This window comes from Gorilla gorilla, chromosome 20 (assembly GCF_029281585.2).
Source record: "Gorilla gorilla gorilla isolate KB3781 chromosome 20, NHGRI_mGorGor1-v2.1_pri, whole genome shotgun sequence".
NCBI classification, from domain to species: Eukaryota; Metazoa; Chordata; class Mammalia; order Primates; family Hominidae; genus Gorilla; species Gorilla gorilla.
In genome coordinates, this window is record NC_073244.2 from 45,441,385 (window position 1) to 45,456,306 (window position 14,922).

The 14,922-nt window shown below is 51.6% G+C and overlaps 1 protein-coding gene across 1 annotated transcript in view; it reads left to right on the forward strand.

Annotated features, from left to right (window-relative positions):
- The window catches only part of GPI (glucose-6-phosphate isomerase), a 51,087-nt gene extending 37,038 nt beyond the window's left edge, over positions 1-14,049 (forward strand). The window contains exons 10-18 of the mRNA XM_055368923.2: positions 7,020-7,080; positions 7,500-7,543; positions 7,686-7,838; positions 10,065-10,194; positions 10,346-10,422; positions 12,928-13,056; positions 13,277-13,352; positions 13,440-13,506; positions 13,622-14,049. Of these exons, the coding sequence (XP_055224898.1) occupies positions 7,020-7,080; positions 7,500-7,543; positions 7,686-7,838; positions 10,065-10,194; positions 10,346-10,422; positions 12,928-13,056; positions 13,277-13,352; positions 13,440-13,506; positions 13,622-13,757 (873 nt within the window). The 3' untranslated portion in view covers positions 13,758-14,049. The remainder of the gene's footprint in view (positions 1-7,019; positions 7,081-7,499; positions 7,544-7,685; positions 7,839-10,064; positions 10,195-10,345; positions 10,423-12,927; positions 13,057-13,276; positions 13,353-13,439; positions 13,507-13,621) is intronic.
- The last annotated feature ends 873 nt before the right edge of the window (positions 14,050-14,922 follow it).

The window sequence follows — 14,922 nt, forward strand, 5'->3', positions numbered from 1 at the left end:
TGGCACAGATATAAGGATCTGGGTCTTTCAATGTCTGACAAGGTAGGATCTGGCCTTGGTATGAGGATCTGAGTTCGTCAGTATCTGAGGATGTACAAATCTAGTACAGGTATGAGGATCTGGGTCCGAGGGGGTAGGATATGGTACAGGTGTGAGGATCTAGGTCTGTCTATGTCTGAGGAGGTAGGAATCTGGTACAGGTTGGAGGATCTGGTTCTGTCAGTGTCTGAGGAGGTAGGATCTGGCCCTGGTATGAGGCTTATGAGGATTTGAGTCTGTCAGTATCTGAGGAGGCGGAATCTAGCTGCGGGTACAGGTATGAGGGTCTGGGTCTATCAGGGTCTGAGGAAGTAGGATCTGGCCCCTGTATGAGGCTCTGGGTTGTCCATGTCTGAGAAGGTAGGATCTGGCCCTGATAGGAGGATTATGAGGATCTGAGACTGTCAGTATCTGAGGAGGTAGGATCTGGGTGTGGGTATAAGGATCTGGATCTGTCAGTATCTGAGGAGGTAGGATCTGGCCTTGGTTTGAGGATCTGGGTCGTTCAATATCTGAGGAGGTACGAATCTGATACAGGTATGAAGATCTGGGTCTCTCCATGTCTGGAGGTAGGATCTGGTACAAGTGTGAGGATCTGGGTCTGTTTATATCTGAGGAGGTAGGATCTGGTACAGGTATGAGGATCTGGGTCTGTCAGTGTCTGAGCAGGTGGGATCTGGTACAAGTGTGAAGATCTGGGTCTGTCCATGTCTGAGGAGTTAGGATCTGGAGCAGGTATGAGGATCTGGGTCTTTTCATGTCTGAGAAGGTAGGATCTGGCCCTGGTATGAGGATCTGAGTCTTTCAATATCTGAAGAGGTAGGAATCTAGTACAGGTATGAGGATCTGTGTCTCTCCATGTCTGAGGAGGGAGGAATCTGTTACAGGCATGAGGATCTGGGTCTGTCAATGTGTGAAGAGGTACGATCTGGCCTGGTATGATGATCTGTGTCTCCCCATGTCTGAGAAGGTAGGATCTGGATCTGTCCGTGTCTTAGGAGGTAGGACCTGGCATGAGTATGAGGATCTGGGTCTGTCCACATATGCGGAGGTAGGATCTGGAGCAGGTATAAGGATCTGGGTATTTCAATGTCTGAGAGGGTAGGATCTGGCCCTGGTATGAGGATCTGGGTCTGTCAATATCTGAGGAGGTAGGAATCTGGCGCTCGTATGAGGACGTGGATCTCTCCATCTCTGAGGGGGTTGAATCTGGTACAGGTGTGAGGATCTGGGTCTGTCAGTGTCTGAGGAGATAGGATCTTGCCCTGGTATGGGTATCTGGGTCTGTCCTTGTCTGAGAAGGTAGGATCTGACCCATTAGGATTATGAGGATCTGGGTCTGTCAGTATCTGAGGAGGTAGGATCTGGGTGCAGGTATAAGGATTTGGATCTGTCAGTGTCTGAGGAGGTAAGATCTGGCCCAGGTATGAGGATCTGAGTCTGTCCATGTCTGAGGAGGTAGGATGTGGTACTGGTGTGAAGATCTGGGTCTCTCCATGTCTCAGGATCTGGTACAGGTATTGGGATCTGGGTCTGTCCATGTCTAAGGAGTTATGAATCTGGTACAGATATAAGGATCTGGGTGTGTTCGTGTCTGAGGAGGTAGGATTTGGTGCATGTATTAGGATCTGGGTCTGTCCGTGTCTGAGGAGGTTGGATCTGGCATGGATATCAGGATCTAGGTCTTTTAATGTCTGAGAAGGTAGGATCTGGCCCTTGTTTGAGGATCTTGGTCTTTCAATATCTGAGGAGGTAGGAATCTGGTACAGGTATGAGGATCTGGGTTGTCAGTGTCTGAGGAGGTATGACCTGGCTGTGGTATATGGATCTGGGTCTCTTCATGTCTGAGGAGGTAGGAAACTGTTACAGGCATGAGGATCTGGGTCTGTCATTGTCTAAGGAGGTAGGATCTGGCCCCACTATGAGGATCGGGGTCTGTCCATGTCTGAGAAGGTAGGATCTGACTGTGATATGAGGATTACGAACATATGGGTCTCTCAGTATCTGATGAGGTAGTATTTGGGTGCCAGTACAAGGATCTGGCAGTCAGTATCTGGGGAGGTAGGATCTGGCCCTGGTATGAGGATCTGAGTCTGTAAATGTCTGAGGTGGTGGGATCTGGTACAGGTGTGAGGATCTGGGTCCGTTCATGTCTGAGGAGGTAGGATTTGGTACACATATTAGTTTCTTGGTCTGCCCACATCTGAGGAGGTAGGACCTGGCCCTGGTATGAGGATCTGGGTCTCTTCATGTCTGTGGAGGTAGGATCTGGGTCTGTCCATGTCTGAGGAGGTAGGATCTGGCATGAGTATGAGGGTCTGGCTCTGTCCATGTCTGGGGAAGTAGGATTTGGCGCAGATATAAGCATCTGGGTCTTTTAATGTCTGCGAAGGTAGGCTCTGGCCTTGGTATGAGGATCTGGGTCTGTCAATATCTGAGGAGGAATGAATCTAGTACAGGTATGAGGATCTGGGTCTCTCCATGTCTGAGAAGGTTGGCTGTGGTACAGGTATGAGGATCTGGGTCTGTCAGTGTCTGAGGAGGTAGGATTTGGTCCTGTTTTGAGGATCTGGGTCTATCCATGTCTGAAATGGTAGGATCTGGCCCATTAGGATTTTGAGAATCTGGGTCTGTCAGTATCTGAAGAGGTAGTATCTGGGTGCGGGTATAAGGATCTGTATCTGTCAGTATCTGAGGAGGTAGGATCTGGCCGTGGTATGAGGATCTGAGTCTGTCAATTTCTGAGGAGGTAGGATCTGGTACAGGTATGAGGATCTTGGTCTGTCCATGTCTCAGGAGGTAGGACGGCGCAATTATAGGGATCTGGGTCTATCAGTGTCTGAGAATGTAGGATCTGGCCCTTGTATGAGGATCTGGGTCTTTCAGTATCTGAGGAGGTAGGAATTTGGTACAGGTATGAAGATCTGGGTCTCTTCATGACTGAAGAAGTAGGAGTCTGTTATAGGCATGAGGATCTGGGTCTGTCAATGTGTGAGGAGGTAAGATCTCTCCCTGGTATGACGATCTGGGCCTGTCAGTGTCTGAGGAGGTAGGAATCTGGTACACGTATGTGGATCTGCATCTGTCAATGTCTGAGGAGATAGGACCTGGCCCTGATATGAGGATCTGGGTCTCTCCATGTCTGAGGAGGTAGGATCTGGGCGTGCCCGTGTCTGAGGAGGTCGGATCTGGCATGAGTATGAGGATCTGGGTCTGTCCATGTCTGCAGCGGTAGGATCTGGAGCAGGTATAAGGATCTGGATCTTTCAATGTCTGAAAAGGTAGGATCTGGCCCTTGTATGAGGATCTGGGTCTTTCAGTATCTGAGGAGATAGGAATCTGGTGCTGGTATGAGGATCTGGGTCTCCATGTCTGAGGAGGTTGGATCTGGTACAGATATGAGGATCTGAGTCTGTCAGTATCTGAGGAGGTGGGATCTGCCTCTGGTATGAGGATCTGAGTCTGTCAGTGTCTTAGAAGGTAGGCTGTGGTACAGGTGTTAGGATCTGGGTCTCTCCATATATGAGTAAGTAGGAACTGGTAGAGGTGTGAGGATCTGGGTCTCTCCATGTCTGAGGAGGTAGGATCTGGCTCAGATATAAGGATCTAGGTCTTTCAGTGTCTGAGAAGATAGAATCTGGCCCTGATTTGAGGATATGGGTCTTTCAATATCTGAGGAGGTACAAATCTAGTACAGGTATGTGGATCTGAGTCTCTTCATGTCTGAGGAGGTAGGAATCTGTTACAGGCATGAGGATCTGGGTCTGTCAATGTATGAAGAGATAAGACCTGGCCCTGGTATGCGGATCTGCATCTCTCCATGTCTGAGGAGGTAGGGTCTGGGTCTGTCCATGTCTGCAGAGGTAGGATCTGGCAGGACTATGAGGATTTGGCTCTGTTCATGTCTGCAGAGGTAGGATCTGGCACAGATATAAGGATCTGGATCTTTCAATTGTTTGAGAAGGTAGGATCTGGCCTTGGTATGAGGATCTGGGTCTGTCAATATCTGAGGAGGTACCAATCTAGTACATGTGTGAAGATCTGGGTCTGTCTGTCTGAGGAGGTAGGAATCTGATACAGGTATGAGGATCTGGGTCTTCCAGTGTCTGAGGAGGTGGGATCTGGCCCTGGTATGAGGCTTATGAGGATCTGGGTCTGTCAGTGTCTGAGCAGGTAGGATCTGGCCCTGGTGTGAGGATCATGAAGAACTTGGTCTGTCAGTGTCTGAGGAGGTAGGATCTGGGTGCCGGTAGAAGGATCTGGGACTGCCAGTATCTGAGGAGGTAGGATCTGGCCCTTGCATGAGGATCTGTGTCTCTCAATGTCTGAGGAGGTAGGATGTGGTACAGGTGTTAGGATTTGGGTCTCTCCATGTCTGGAGGTAGGATCTGATACCGATGTGAGGATCTGGGTCTGTCCATCTCTGAGGAGGTAGGATCTGGTACAGGTATGAGGATCTGGGTCTCTCCATGTGTGAGAAGGTAGAAATCTGGTACAGATACAAGGATCTGGGTCTGTTCATGTAGGATCATGTCTGAGGAGGTAGGATTTGATGCAGATATTAGGATCTGGGTCTGTCCATGTCTGAGGAGGTAGGATCTGGCACAAATAGAAGGATCTGGATCTATCAATGTCTGAGAAGGTAGTATCTGGCTCTGGTATGATGATCTGGGTCTTTCAATATCTGAGGAGGTAGGAATCTAGTAGAGGTATGAGGATCAGGGTCTCTCTATGTCTGTGGAGGTAGGAATCTGTTACAGGCATGAGGATCTGGGTCTGTCAGGGTTGGAGGCGGTAGGAATCTGGTACACATATGATATATCTGCATCTTTCAATGTCTGAGGAGGTAGGACCTGGCTCTGGTATGAGGATGTGGATCTCTCCATATCTGAGGAGGTAGGATCTGAGTCTGTCTGTGTCTGAGGAGGTAGGATCTGGCATGAGTATGAGGATCTGGGTCTGTTTATGTCTGCGGAGGTAGGGTCTGGAGCAGGTATAAGGATCTGGGTCTGTTCATGTCTGAGAAGGCAGGATCTGGCCCATTAGGATTATGAGGATCTGGGTCTGTCAGTAGCTGAAGAGGTAGTATCTGAGCATGGGTATAAGGATCTGGATCTGTCAATATCTGAGGAAGTAGGATCTGGCCCTGGTATGAGGATCTGAGTCTGTCAATGTCTTAGGAGGTAGGCTCTGGTACAGGTGAGAGGCTCTGGGTCTGTCCATGTCTGAGGAGGTAGGATCTGGCATAGATACAAGGATCTAGGTTTTTCAATGTCTGAGAAGGTAGGATCTGGCCCTGGTTTGAGGATCTGGGTCTTTCAATATCTGAGCAGGTAGGAATCTGGTACAAGCATGAGGATCTGGGTTGTCAGTGTCTGAGAAGGTAGGACCTGGCCCTGTTATGAGGATCTGGGTCTCTCCGTGTCTGAGGAGGTAGGTTCTGGGTCTGTCCATATCTCAGGAGGGAGGATCTGGCATGAGTATGAGGATCTTGGTCTGTTCATGTCTTAGGAGGGAGGATCTGGTGCACTTATAAGGATCTGGGTCTGTCAGTGTCAGAGAAGGTAGGATCTGGCCCTGGTATGAGGATCTGGATCTGTCAGTATCTGAGGAGGTAGGGTCTGGCCCTGGTATGAGGATCTGGGTCTGTTCATGTCTGAGGAGGTAGGATCTCGTACCAGTATGAGGAGCTGGTTCTGTCAATATCTGAGGACGTAAGAATCTGGTACAGGTTTGAGGATTTGGGTCTGTCTGTATCCAGGAGGTATGACCTCGTACAGGCATGAGTATTTGGTATTGCAGTGTCTGAGGAGGTAGGATCTGGTGTCGGTGTGAGGATCTGGGTTTGCTCCCTGCCCCCGTGGCTGAAGAGGTAGGATCTGGTACAGGTGTGAGGATCTGCGTCTGTTCATGTCTGAGGAGGTTGGATCTGGCCCCGTTATGAGGATCTGAGTCTGTCAATATTTGAAGAGGTAGGAGTCTGGTACAGGTATGAGGATCTGTGTGTGTGTCAGTGTCTGAGGAATTAGGAATCTGGTACAGGTGTGAGGATCTTCATGTCTCTGTATCTGAGGAAGTAGGATCTGATACAGGTATTAGGATCTGGGTCTGTGTCTGAGGAGGTAGCATCTGATACAGGTATGAAGACCTGAGTCTGTCAGTGTCTGAAGAGGTTGGATCTGGCCCTGGTATGAGGATCTGGGTTTGTCAGTATTTGAGGAGGAGGTAGGATCTGGCCCTGGTAGGAGGGTCTGTGTCTTCTAGTGTCTGAAGAAGTAGGATCTGGCCCTGGTATGAGGATCTGGGTCTGTCAGTATCTGAGGAGGTAGGATCTCATACAGGTATGAGGATCTGGGTTTTTCAATGTCTGAGGAGGTAGGATCTGGCACAGGCGTGAGCATCTGGGTCTGACCATGTCTAAAGAGTTGAAGCTGTGTGCAGGTATGAGGCCTTGGGTCTGCCAGTGTCTGGGGAGGTGAGGCTGGGCATGGGTGTGAGACCCTGGGTCTGTCCATATCTGAGGAGGTAGGATCTGGTATGAGTATGAGGATCTGGGTGTGTCCGTGTCTGAGGAGGTGGGCCCTGGCACAGGTATGAGGCCTGGGGTCTGTCCGTGTCTGAGGAGGTGGGCCCTGGCACAGGTATGAGGCCCTGGGTGTGTCCGTGTCTGAGGAGGTGGGCCCTGGCACAGGTATGAGGTCCTGGGTCTGCTGGTGTCTGCAGAGACAGGGCCCGACATCTCAGGGAAGACCATGGTAAGCTCTTCAGTTTGTCTTGTGGCTGTGGTCAGTCATCTGTAGTCTGCTCTGTTGGTCTTCCCATGTGTTGCCAGCACCTGCCTGCTGCCTTGCTTCCTGGAGGTGGGTTGGGCCAGGGCCCTCCGAGAAGCCCCTGTGCAAGACCAGGGACAGGGTTTCTGGCAGGAGGTGGGGGGCGGGGTGTGCCGGCCCTCCCTCAGCACCTTGTCCTGTCTCTCCTAGTGGGTGGGAGGACGCTACTCGCTGTGGTCGGCCATCGGACTCTCCATTGCCCTGCACGTGGGTGAGTGTGTTTCTGTGTCTTGCAGCCCCTGTGGGAGACAGTGTTGTAGTCCAAGGTCGGGGTAGGGGGCTCGTGTCCCTGAACATCATGCTGTCCTCACAGGCTGCTGGCCTCTCTGCAGCTGGCTGGGATATTTATTTCATGTCCAGAAGGAAGGTCTGGGTTTTTTTGCGTGTGCAAGTTGGCCCCCGTCTTTGCCCCTCACAACTCCAGTCCTGTTTCTCTCCTATCCTAGGCAGAGTCAGATCCCTGCACTCAGGGCCACCTCTCACTGGAGGGGCTTTGTCTAGGCCCGAGTCCTCCCATGTTGTATCTTCTGGCTCTCCATGCAGCCTTCCTTGGTTGCAGAAGGAGCTGTGCCCACTGCCCACAGGACGCAGGGTGTGGCCACTTCTGTTGACTCTGCTTTTGTGTCACAGGTTTTGACAACTTCGAGCAGCTGCTCTCGGGGGCTCACTGGATGGTGAGTGCTGAGGCTGGTTCTCTGCCAAGTGCTGGCCAGAGGCGCGTGTGTTGGTCCTGGTCCCCCGCTTTCTCCCCCACTGTCCTGTCCCTCCCCTCCCCATGCAGCTGCTCAGCTCCCACTCATCCTGCTCCTGTTTCAGGACCAGCACTTCCGCACGACGCCCCTGGAGAAGAACGCCCCCGTCTTGCTGGCCCTGCTGGGTATCTGGTACATCAACTGCTTTGGGTGTGAGACACACGCCATGCTGCCCTATGACCAGTACCTGCACCGCTTTGCTGCGTACTTCCAGCAGGTACCCGCTGCCAAGCCAGGCCTTGGAGTCAGCAGGATTTGTGGGGGGTCTGGGAGGTCTAGGAACCTGGGTTTTAGCTCCTCCAGGAGCTCTTTGCCCCATTGCCCTTGGGCCTGGCCAAGGTCCATCTGTGCTCCTTGTCTCAGGATGAATCTTTGTAACTGAGGTTGGTTCCATTTGAGTGTCATCTGAGTTTGATCACCATGGGAGGGGCATGACCGGTGATCATGGTGCCCTGGCTAGGGAGGTCCTGGCTTGACTCAGGGGATGTTTCTCAGCTGGGGTCACTTCTTTCTTGCACATCACTATGCATGCCTACCATAGTGTCTGAGGACGTAGGATCTAGCCCTGGTATGAGGCCCTAGGTCTGTTAGTATCTGGAGAGGAAGGATCTGGTACAGGTATGAGGATCTGGGTCTGTCCATGTCTGAGGAGGTGGGATTTGGCCACAGGGTGGGGCTGCAAGCTGGAATCCCTTATAGCCTGTACTGCCTTTATCCCTCCAGAAAAGCAAGTGTGTATCTAGTCTGTGGTGGCCTCTTTGGACTACATGGCCCTCTTCTCCCTTGGGATCTCCAGAGCCCCCGAGAGGCTTAGCAGGCCCTCTCCTAGTCACATTATATCCCAGAAAGCTTTTCCACACCTGTCCCTGCTTTTTTTTTTTTTTGAACAGATTCTCACTCTGTTTCCCAGGCAGGAGTGCAGTGGCGCGATCTCGGCTCATTGCAACCTCCGCTTCCTGAGTTCAAGCAATTCCTGTGCCTCAGCCTCCCGAGTAGCTGGGATTGCAGGCATGCACCACCTTGCCTGGCTAATTTTTGTATTTTTAGTGGAGACAGGGTTTCACTATGTTGCCCAGGCTGGTTTCGAACTCCTGGCCTCAAGCGATCCACCTGCCTTGGCCTCCCAAAGTGCTGGGATTACAGGCATGAGCCACCATGCCCAACCCTGTCCTTGCTTTTGTTTAGTACAAAGCCAGTCCCTGTCCAGCAGCTCTTGAGTTGCTTTGGGCAGGTACAGAAGGCTTCACCAACACCTGGAAGCAAATCCTGTGACTGAAGGAGAGGCCAAGGTTCCCCAAATCCCAGCTGCCTTGGTGAGGGTTGCCATGACCAGGGCCCAGGTGGGTACCCAAAGCCTAGTGTTTAGTTGTGGTGACAGCCCTCAAAGGCTGTACTCTTAGCCAGGCATGGTGGCTGATGCCTGCAATCCCGGCACCTTGGGAGGCAGAGGCTGGGGGGCATTGCTTGAACCCAGGAGTTCAAGACCAGCCTGGGCAACGTAGTGAGGCCCGGTCTCTACAAAAAAACCCACAAAAACTAACAGTAGCCAGGCATGGTGGTGCGGCACCTATAGTCCCAGCTACTTGGGAGGCTGAGGCAAGAGGCTTGCTTGAGCCCAAGAGGTCGAGGCTTCAGTGAGCTATGATTCTACCACTGTACTCCAGCCTGAGTGACAGAGTGAGACTCTGTCTCTTTGGGAAAAAAAGAAGCTGTGCACTCTGGACCCCAGCCTGCTCTCCCTTAAGAAATGAGCTGATTTTGTGACTGATTTTGTCTTTAGGGAGGTCCTTGCCTGACCTCCAGACACCCACCTTTTCCTGGGCATGAGTCCTTCCTGCACAGTGGCTTAAGCTGGAAAGGTTGGGAGGCTGTGTCCTCACCGGTGTGGGGAGGAAGAGGATCGTGCCTGTGGACACGTGTGCAGGTCCACCTCACGGGGTCAGGGCAGGGTGGGTCTGCCTGGAGCATCTGGGCAGGACTTTGGCATGGTGCAGGAAGGAGCAGGATTTGGGTACAGTGTGTGAAGGATCAAGACTTGCAGGAAGAGGGTTGGGTTTTTTTTCTTTTCTTTTCTTTTCCATTTTTTTCTTTTTTTTTTGAGTTGGAGTTTTGCTCTTGTGGCCCAGTCTGGAGTGCAGTGGCATGATCTCGGCTCACCACAACCTCCGCCTCCCGGGTTCAAGCGATTCTCCTGCCTCAGCCTCCCAAGCAGCTGGGATTACAGGCATGCGCCATCACACCTGGCTAATTTTGTATTTTTAGTAGAGACAGGGTTTCTCCATGTTAATCAGGCTGGTCTCAAACTTCCAACCTCAGGTGATCCGCCTACCTTGGCCTCCCAAAGTGCTGGAATTACAGGCTTGAGCCACTGCGCTCAGCCTCTTTCTTTTTTTTTAAATGTTCTTTCATTTTGCCAAGAACTGGGTTTCTGTTCCTTTTCCAGGGCGACATGGAGTCCAATGGGAAATACATCACCAAATCTGGCACCCGTGTGGACCACCAGACAGGCCCCATTGTGTGGGGGGAGCCAGGGACCAATGGCCAGCATGCTTTTTACCAGCTCATCCACCAAGGTAGGCCCCTTGGTGGCCTGGGAAGGGTGATGTTGGGGAGGGAAAGGATCTTCCAGAAGAGATATCTCACTTAGGTCAGTGCCCTCCTCTAGGCCATATGGCTAGCTCCCATGGGCTGGGGTCATGTGGGTGACCACAGTGCCCTTCACAGGCACCAAGATGATACCCTGTGACTTCCTCATCCCGGTCCAGACCCAGCACCCCATACGGAAGGGTCTGCATCACAAGGTAAGAGCCCCCATCTGGCCCCGTCTGGAGGGTCTGGCTCACATTGCACCCAGACCTCTGAAAACCTGGTGCATTGGTTGGCAATCACGTTAGTTTTCTATTCCTGCCGTAACAAATGATAACAAACATGGAGGCTTAAAACAACACTCTTCTTTTGTGGGGTGGGGAGGGGGGACAGAGTCTTCTTGCTCTGTCGCCCAGGCTGGAGTGCAGTGGCATGATCTTGGCTCACTGCAACCTTCCCCTCCCGGCCACAAGTGATTCTTATGCCTCAGCCTCCCAAGTAGCTGGGACTACTGGCACTCACCACCATGGCCAGCTAATTTTTGTAGTTTTGATAAAGGGGGGGTTTCACTATGTTGGCCAGGCTGGTCTTGAACTCATGACCTCAAGTAATCCACCTGCCTCGGCCTCCCTAAGTGCTGGGATTATAGGCATGAGCCACCTTCCTGGGCTATCTGAAGAGTTTCTGAAGCTCAAATATCCAGCAGGCCCTGATGTGTCTCTGCTTAGAGTCTTGCAGGCTGAAATCAAGGTGTCATCAGGACTTGTTTCTTTCTGGAGACCTTAGGGGAAAAGCCTTTTCTGTGCTTGTCAGGTGGTTGGCAGAATTCATTTCTCTATGGTTGTGGAACTGAAGTCCAGCTTCCTTGCTGTGGGCTGAAGGTCGTTCTCAGATTCTCAGAGGTCACCTGCATCCTCTAGCTTGTGGGCCTCTTCACTGCAGAACCAGCAATGGCAGGTTAAATCCTCTGAAGCTTTGATTCTGTCTTGCCACTTCTGTTGCATCTCTCTGACTTGTTTACTTTCCTCTTCTACATTTTTCTTTTGTTCCCTAAGTGACAGTGTCATGCTGTGTTGTCTAGGCTGGACTTGATCACAGTTCACTGCATTCTCGACGTCCCAGGCTCAAGCAGTCTTCCTGCCTCGGCCCCTCAAATAGCTGAGACTTACAGGCACACACCACCATGCCTGGCTAACTGTTAAACTTTTTGTAGAGACCGGATTTCACTATGTTGCCTAGGCTGGTCTCCAACTCCTGGGCTCAAGTGATTCTCCTGCCTCGGCCTCCCAAAGTTTTGGGATTACAGGCATGAGCCACCATGCCCGGCCCTCTTTTACTTTTAAGGGCCAGTGTGATTAGATTGGGGCTACTAGATAATCCAGGAAAATCTCCCCTTTTGTTTATTTTATTTTATTTTTTTTATTTTAGAGATAGCATGTCACTCTGTTGCTGAGGCTGGAGTGCACTGGCCCAATCATAGCTCACTACAGCCTTGAACTCCTGGGCTCAAGCAATCCTTTTATCTCAGCCTCCTGAGTAGCTGGGACCACAGATGTACACCATGCCTGGCTAATTTTTTTTTTTTTTTTTAAGAGACAGAGTCTTGCTCTGTTGCCCAGGCTGGGGTGCAGTGGCACAATCAGGCTCTCTGCAGCCTCACCCTCCTGGGCTCAAGCAATCCTCCTACGTAGCTGGGAACAGGCACACGCCACCACACCCAGCTGATTTATTTTTATTTTTTGTAGAGATGGAGTCTCAGTATGTTGCCCAAGCTGCCCTCGAACTCCTTCAGAGAATTTATTGTGCTTTGTCTTAGGTGTGCAGAGCAGCACAGGGTTACCGTAGCACAATCTCGGGAGTCAGTGAGCTGGATTGAATTCTGATTGTTCCTGTCTATAGTTCTGTGATCCAGCACTGTGGACTTGTGGAACCCAAGGCTCTACTAGAACAGGGCGATGATGCCTTTCCTCCTTAGGATCTTAGTATTATTTTTTTTTTCGAGACACCGTTTCACTTTGTTGCCCTGGCTGGAGTGCAGTAGTGCGACCTTGGCTCACTGCAACCTCAGCCTCCTGGGTTCAAGTGATTCTCATGCTTAAGCCTCCGGAGTAGCTGGAATTACAGTTGCACACCACCACGCCCAGCTACCTTCTTAGGATCTTAAAAGATAGATGTTGGTAAAATTGTGAGCAGGACCCCTGGCAAGTGGTGTGTAGTTCTTTTTTTTTTTTTTTTTTTGAGATGGAGTCTAGGTCTGTCGCCCAGGCTGGAGTGCAGTGGCGTGATCTTGGCTCACTGCACCCTCTGCCTCCCAGGTTCAGGTGATTCTCCTGCCTCAGCCTCCTGCCTGATGACAGGCATGCGCCACCACGCCCAGCTAAATTTTTTTTTGGTATTTTTAGTAGAGACGGGGTTTCACCATGTTGGTCAGGCTGGTCTCGAGCTCCTGACCTCGTGGTCCATCCGCCTCGGCCTCCCAAAGTGTCGGGATTACAGGCGTGAGCCACCGTGCCTGGCCACTGGTGTGTAGTTCTTAAAGAGCAGTTATCACTGTTCCCTGCCTTGTGGTGTCATCGGATGTGTCCCCCTCACTCCAACTGAGCTATATAGTGAGTGACCCAGGCTGGGACTGACCCCTGCTGAGAAGTACCAGGCGGTCTTGTCCTTCTGCCTGAAGCCCAGACAGTGCTCTCAAGCATAACTGATGTCTCGCTCATCAGATCCTCCTGGCCAACTTCTTGGCCCAGACAGAGGCCCTGATGAGGGGAAAATCGACGGAGGAGGCCCGAAAGGAGCTCCAGGCTGCGGGCAAGAGTCCAGAGGACCTTGAGAGGCTGCTGCCACATAAGGTCAGCACTTCTGCATTTGGCTTTGGGGTGCATGCTGGAGTTGGAGGTGTGAAACTATGGCACCAAGCAGGGGCTTGGGGCGTGCCTGGCTTGTCCTACAGAATGGGAGGGCCTGTCCTCACAGACCTGCACGTCTCAGCCTCTGGGGCAGGGTGTGCTTCCCTTCAAGGGGTTTAGGGATCAGGACTCGCTTGGAGACATTCCTTGGTGTTTTCTGCAGGTCTTTGAAGGAAATCGCCCAACCAACTCTATTGTGTTCACCAAGCTCACACCATTCATGCTTGGAGCCTTGGTCGGTGAGTGAGTAGGGGAAAGGTCCTGGCTTGGGGTAGGTTGGAATGGGCTTGTGGAGCCCTGGCGTGCCCTGTCTGTCACTTCTGCAGCCATGTATGAGCACAAGATCTTCGTTCAGGGCATCATCTGGGACATCAACAGCTTTGACCAGTGGGGGTGAGTTGCTCACTTAGGGGAGGGCCGGGAATACCTTTGGGTCGGCTCAGGGATTACAGTAGCAACGTTAGAGCCTTCCTCATACCACTCTTCCCTTCCCTTCCCTTCTTGGCAGAGTGGAGCTGGGAAAGCAGCTGGCTAAGAAAATAGAGCCTGAGCTTGATGGCAGTGCTCAAGTGACCTCTCACGACGCTTCTACCAATGGGCTCATCAACTTCATTAAGCAGCAGCGCGAGGCCAGAGTCCAATAAACTCGTGCTCATCTGCAGCCTCCTCTGTGACTCCCCTTTCTCTTCTCATCCCTCCTCCCCGGAGCCGGCACTGCATGGTCCTGGACACCACCCAGAGCACCCTCTGGTTGTGGGCTTGGACCATGAGCCCTTAGCAGGGAAGGCTGATATCCCCCAGCCTAACCCCCAGCCCCTCCATGTCTATGCTCCCTCTGTGTTACAATTGGCTGAAGTGTTTTTGTGCAGCTGACTTTTCCGACCCATGTTCACGTTGTTCACATCCCATGTAGAAAAATAAAGATGCCACAGAGGAGGTTGTAGGCTCAGCCTCTGATTTTTTTTTCCTGTGATGGTGCTTTATGTAGCAGAAGGCAGGAGCGCTCAGCAGGACGCAGGCTGTGCCTCTGCGGACACTTAACACTAAGTGGTGAGCGGGTCTAGAGTGGAGCAAGGTGCCCTGAGAAGACAATAGTGGGGTGGGGGCACAATCAGTCAGGAGGGCAGCTTGGCCTGTGTCACCAAATCCCAAGACTGTTTTCCACTCCTCACCTCTGTGACTGGAGAAATTGGATACTCTGTTCACTCGATGGTTCTAAAAACTGCATTGAGATCATGTTAGTTTGGGGTGAATTCCTGGACAAGACTGAGGATGACTGCCATCTCCTGGCAAGATGCTCGGGTAGTTCTTTTGCTTTAAAAGGCAGATATTGAAAACTGGAATTTTTTTTTTTTTTGAGTCTCGCTCTGTCACCCAGACTGGAGTGCAGTGGTGCAATCTCGGCTCACTGCAACCTCCGCCTCCCGGGTTCAAGCTATTCTCCTGCCTCAGCCTCCCAAGTAGCTGGGATTACACGGCGCACACCACCACGCCCAGCTAATTTTTGTATTTTTAGTAGTGAAGGGGTTTTACCATGTTGGGCAGGCTGGTCTTGAACTCCTGACCTCAGGTGATCTGCCCGCCTCAGCCTCCCAAAGTGCTGGGATTACAGGTATGAGCCACCACGCCCAGCCCATTTTTCTTTTTTGACAGCTTTTTTTTTTTTTTTGAGACAGGGTCTTGCTCCATTGCCCAGACTGGAGTGTGGTGGCATGATCACAGCTCACTGCAGCCAGTAATCCTCTTGTCTCAGCCTCCCAAGTAGTTGAGACTACAGGTTGTACCACTATGCCCTGCTAGTTTTTTCAT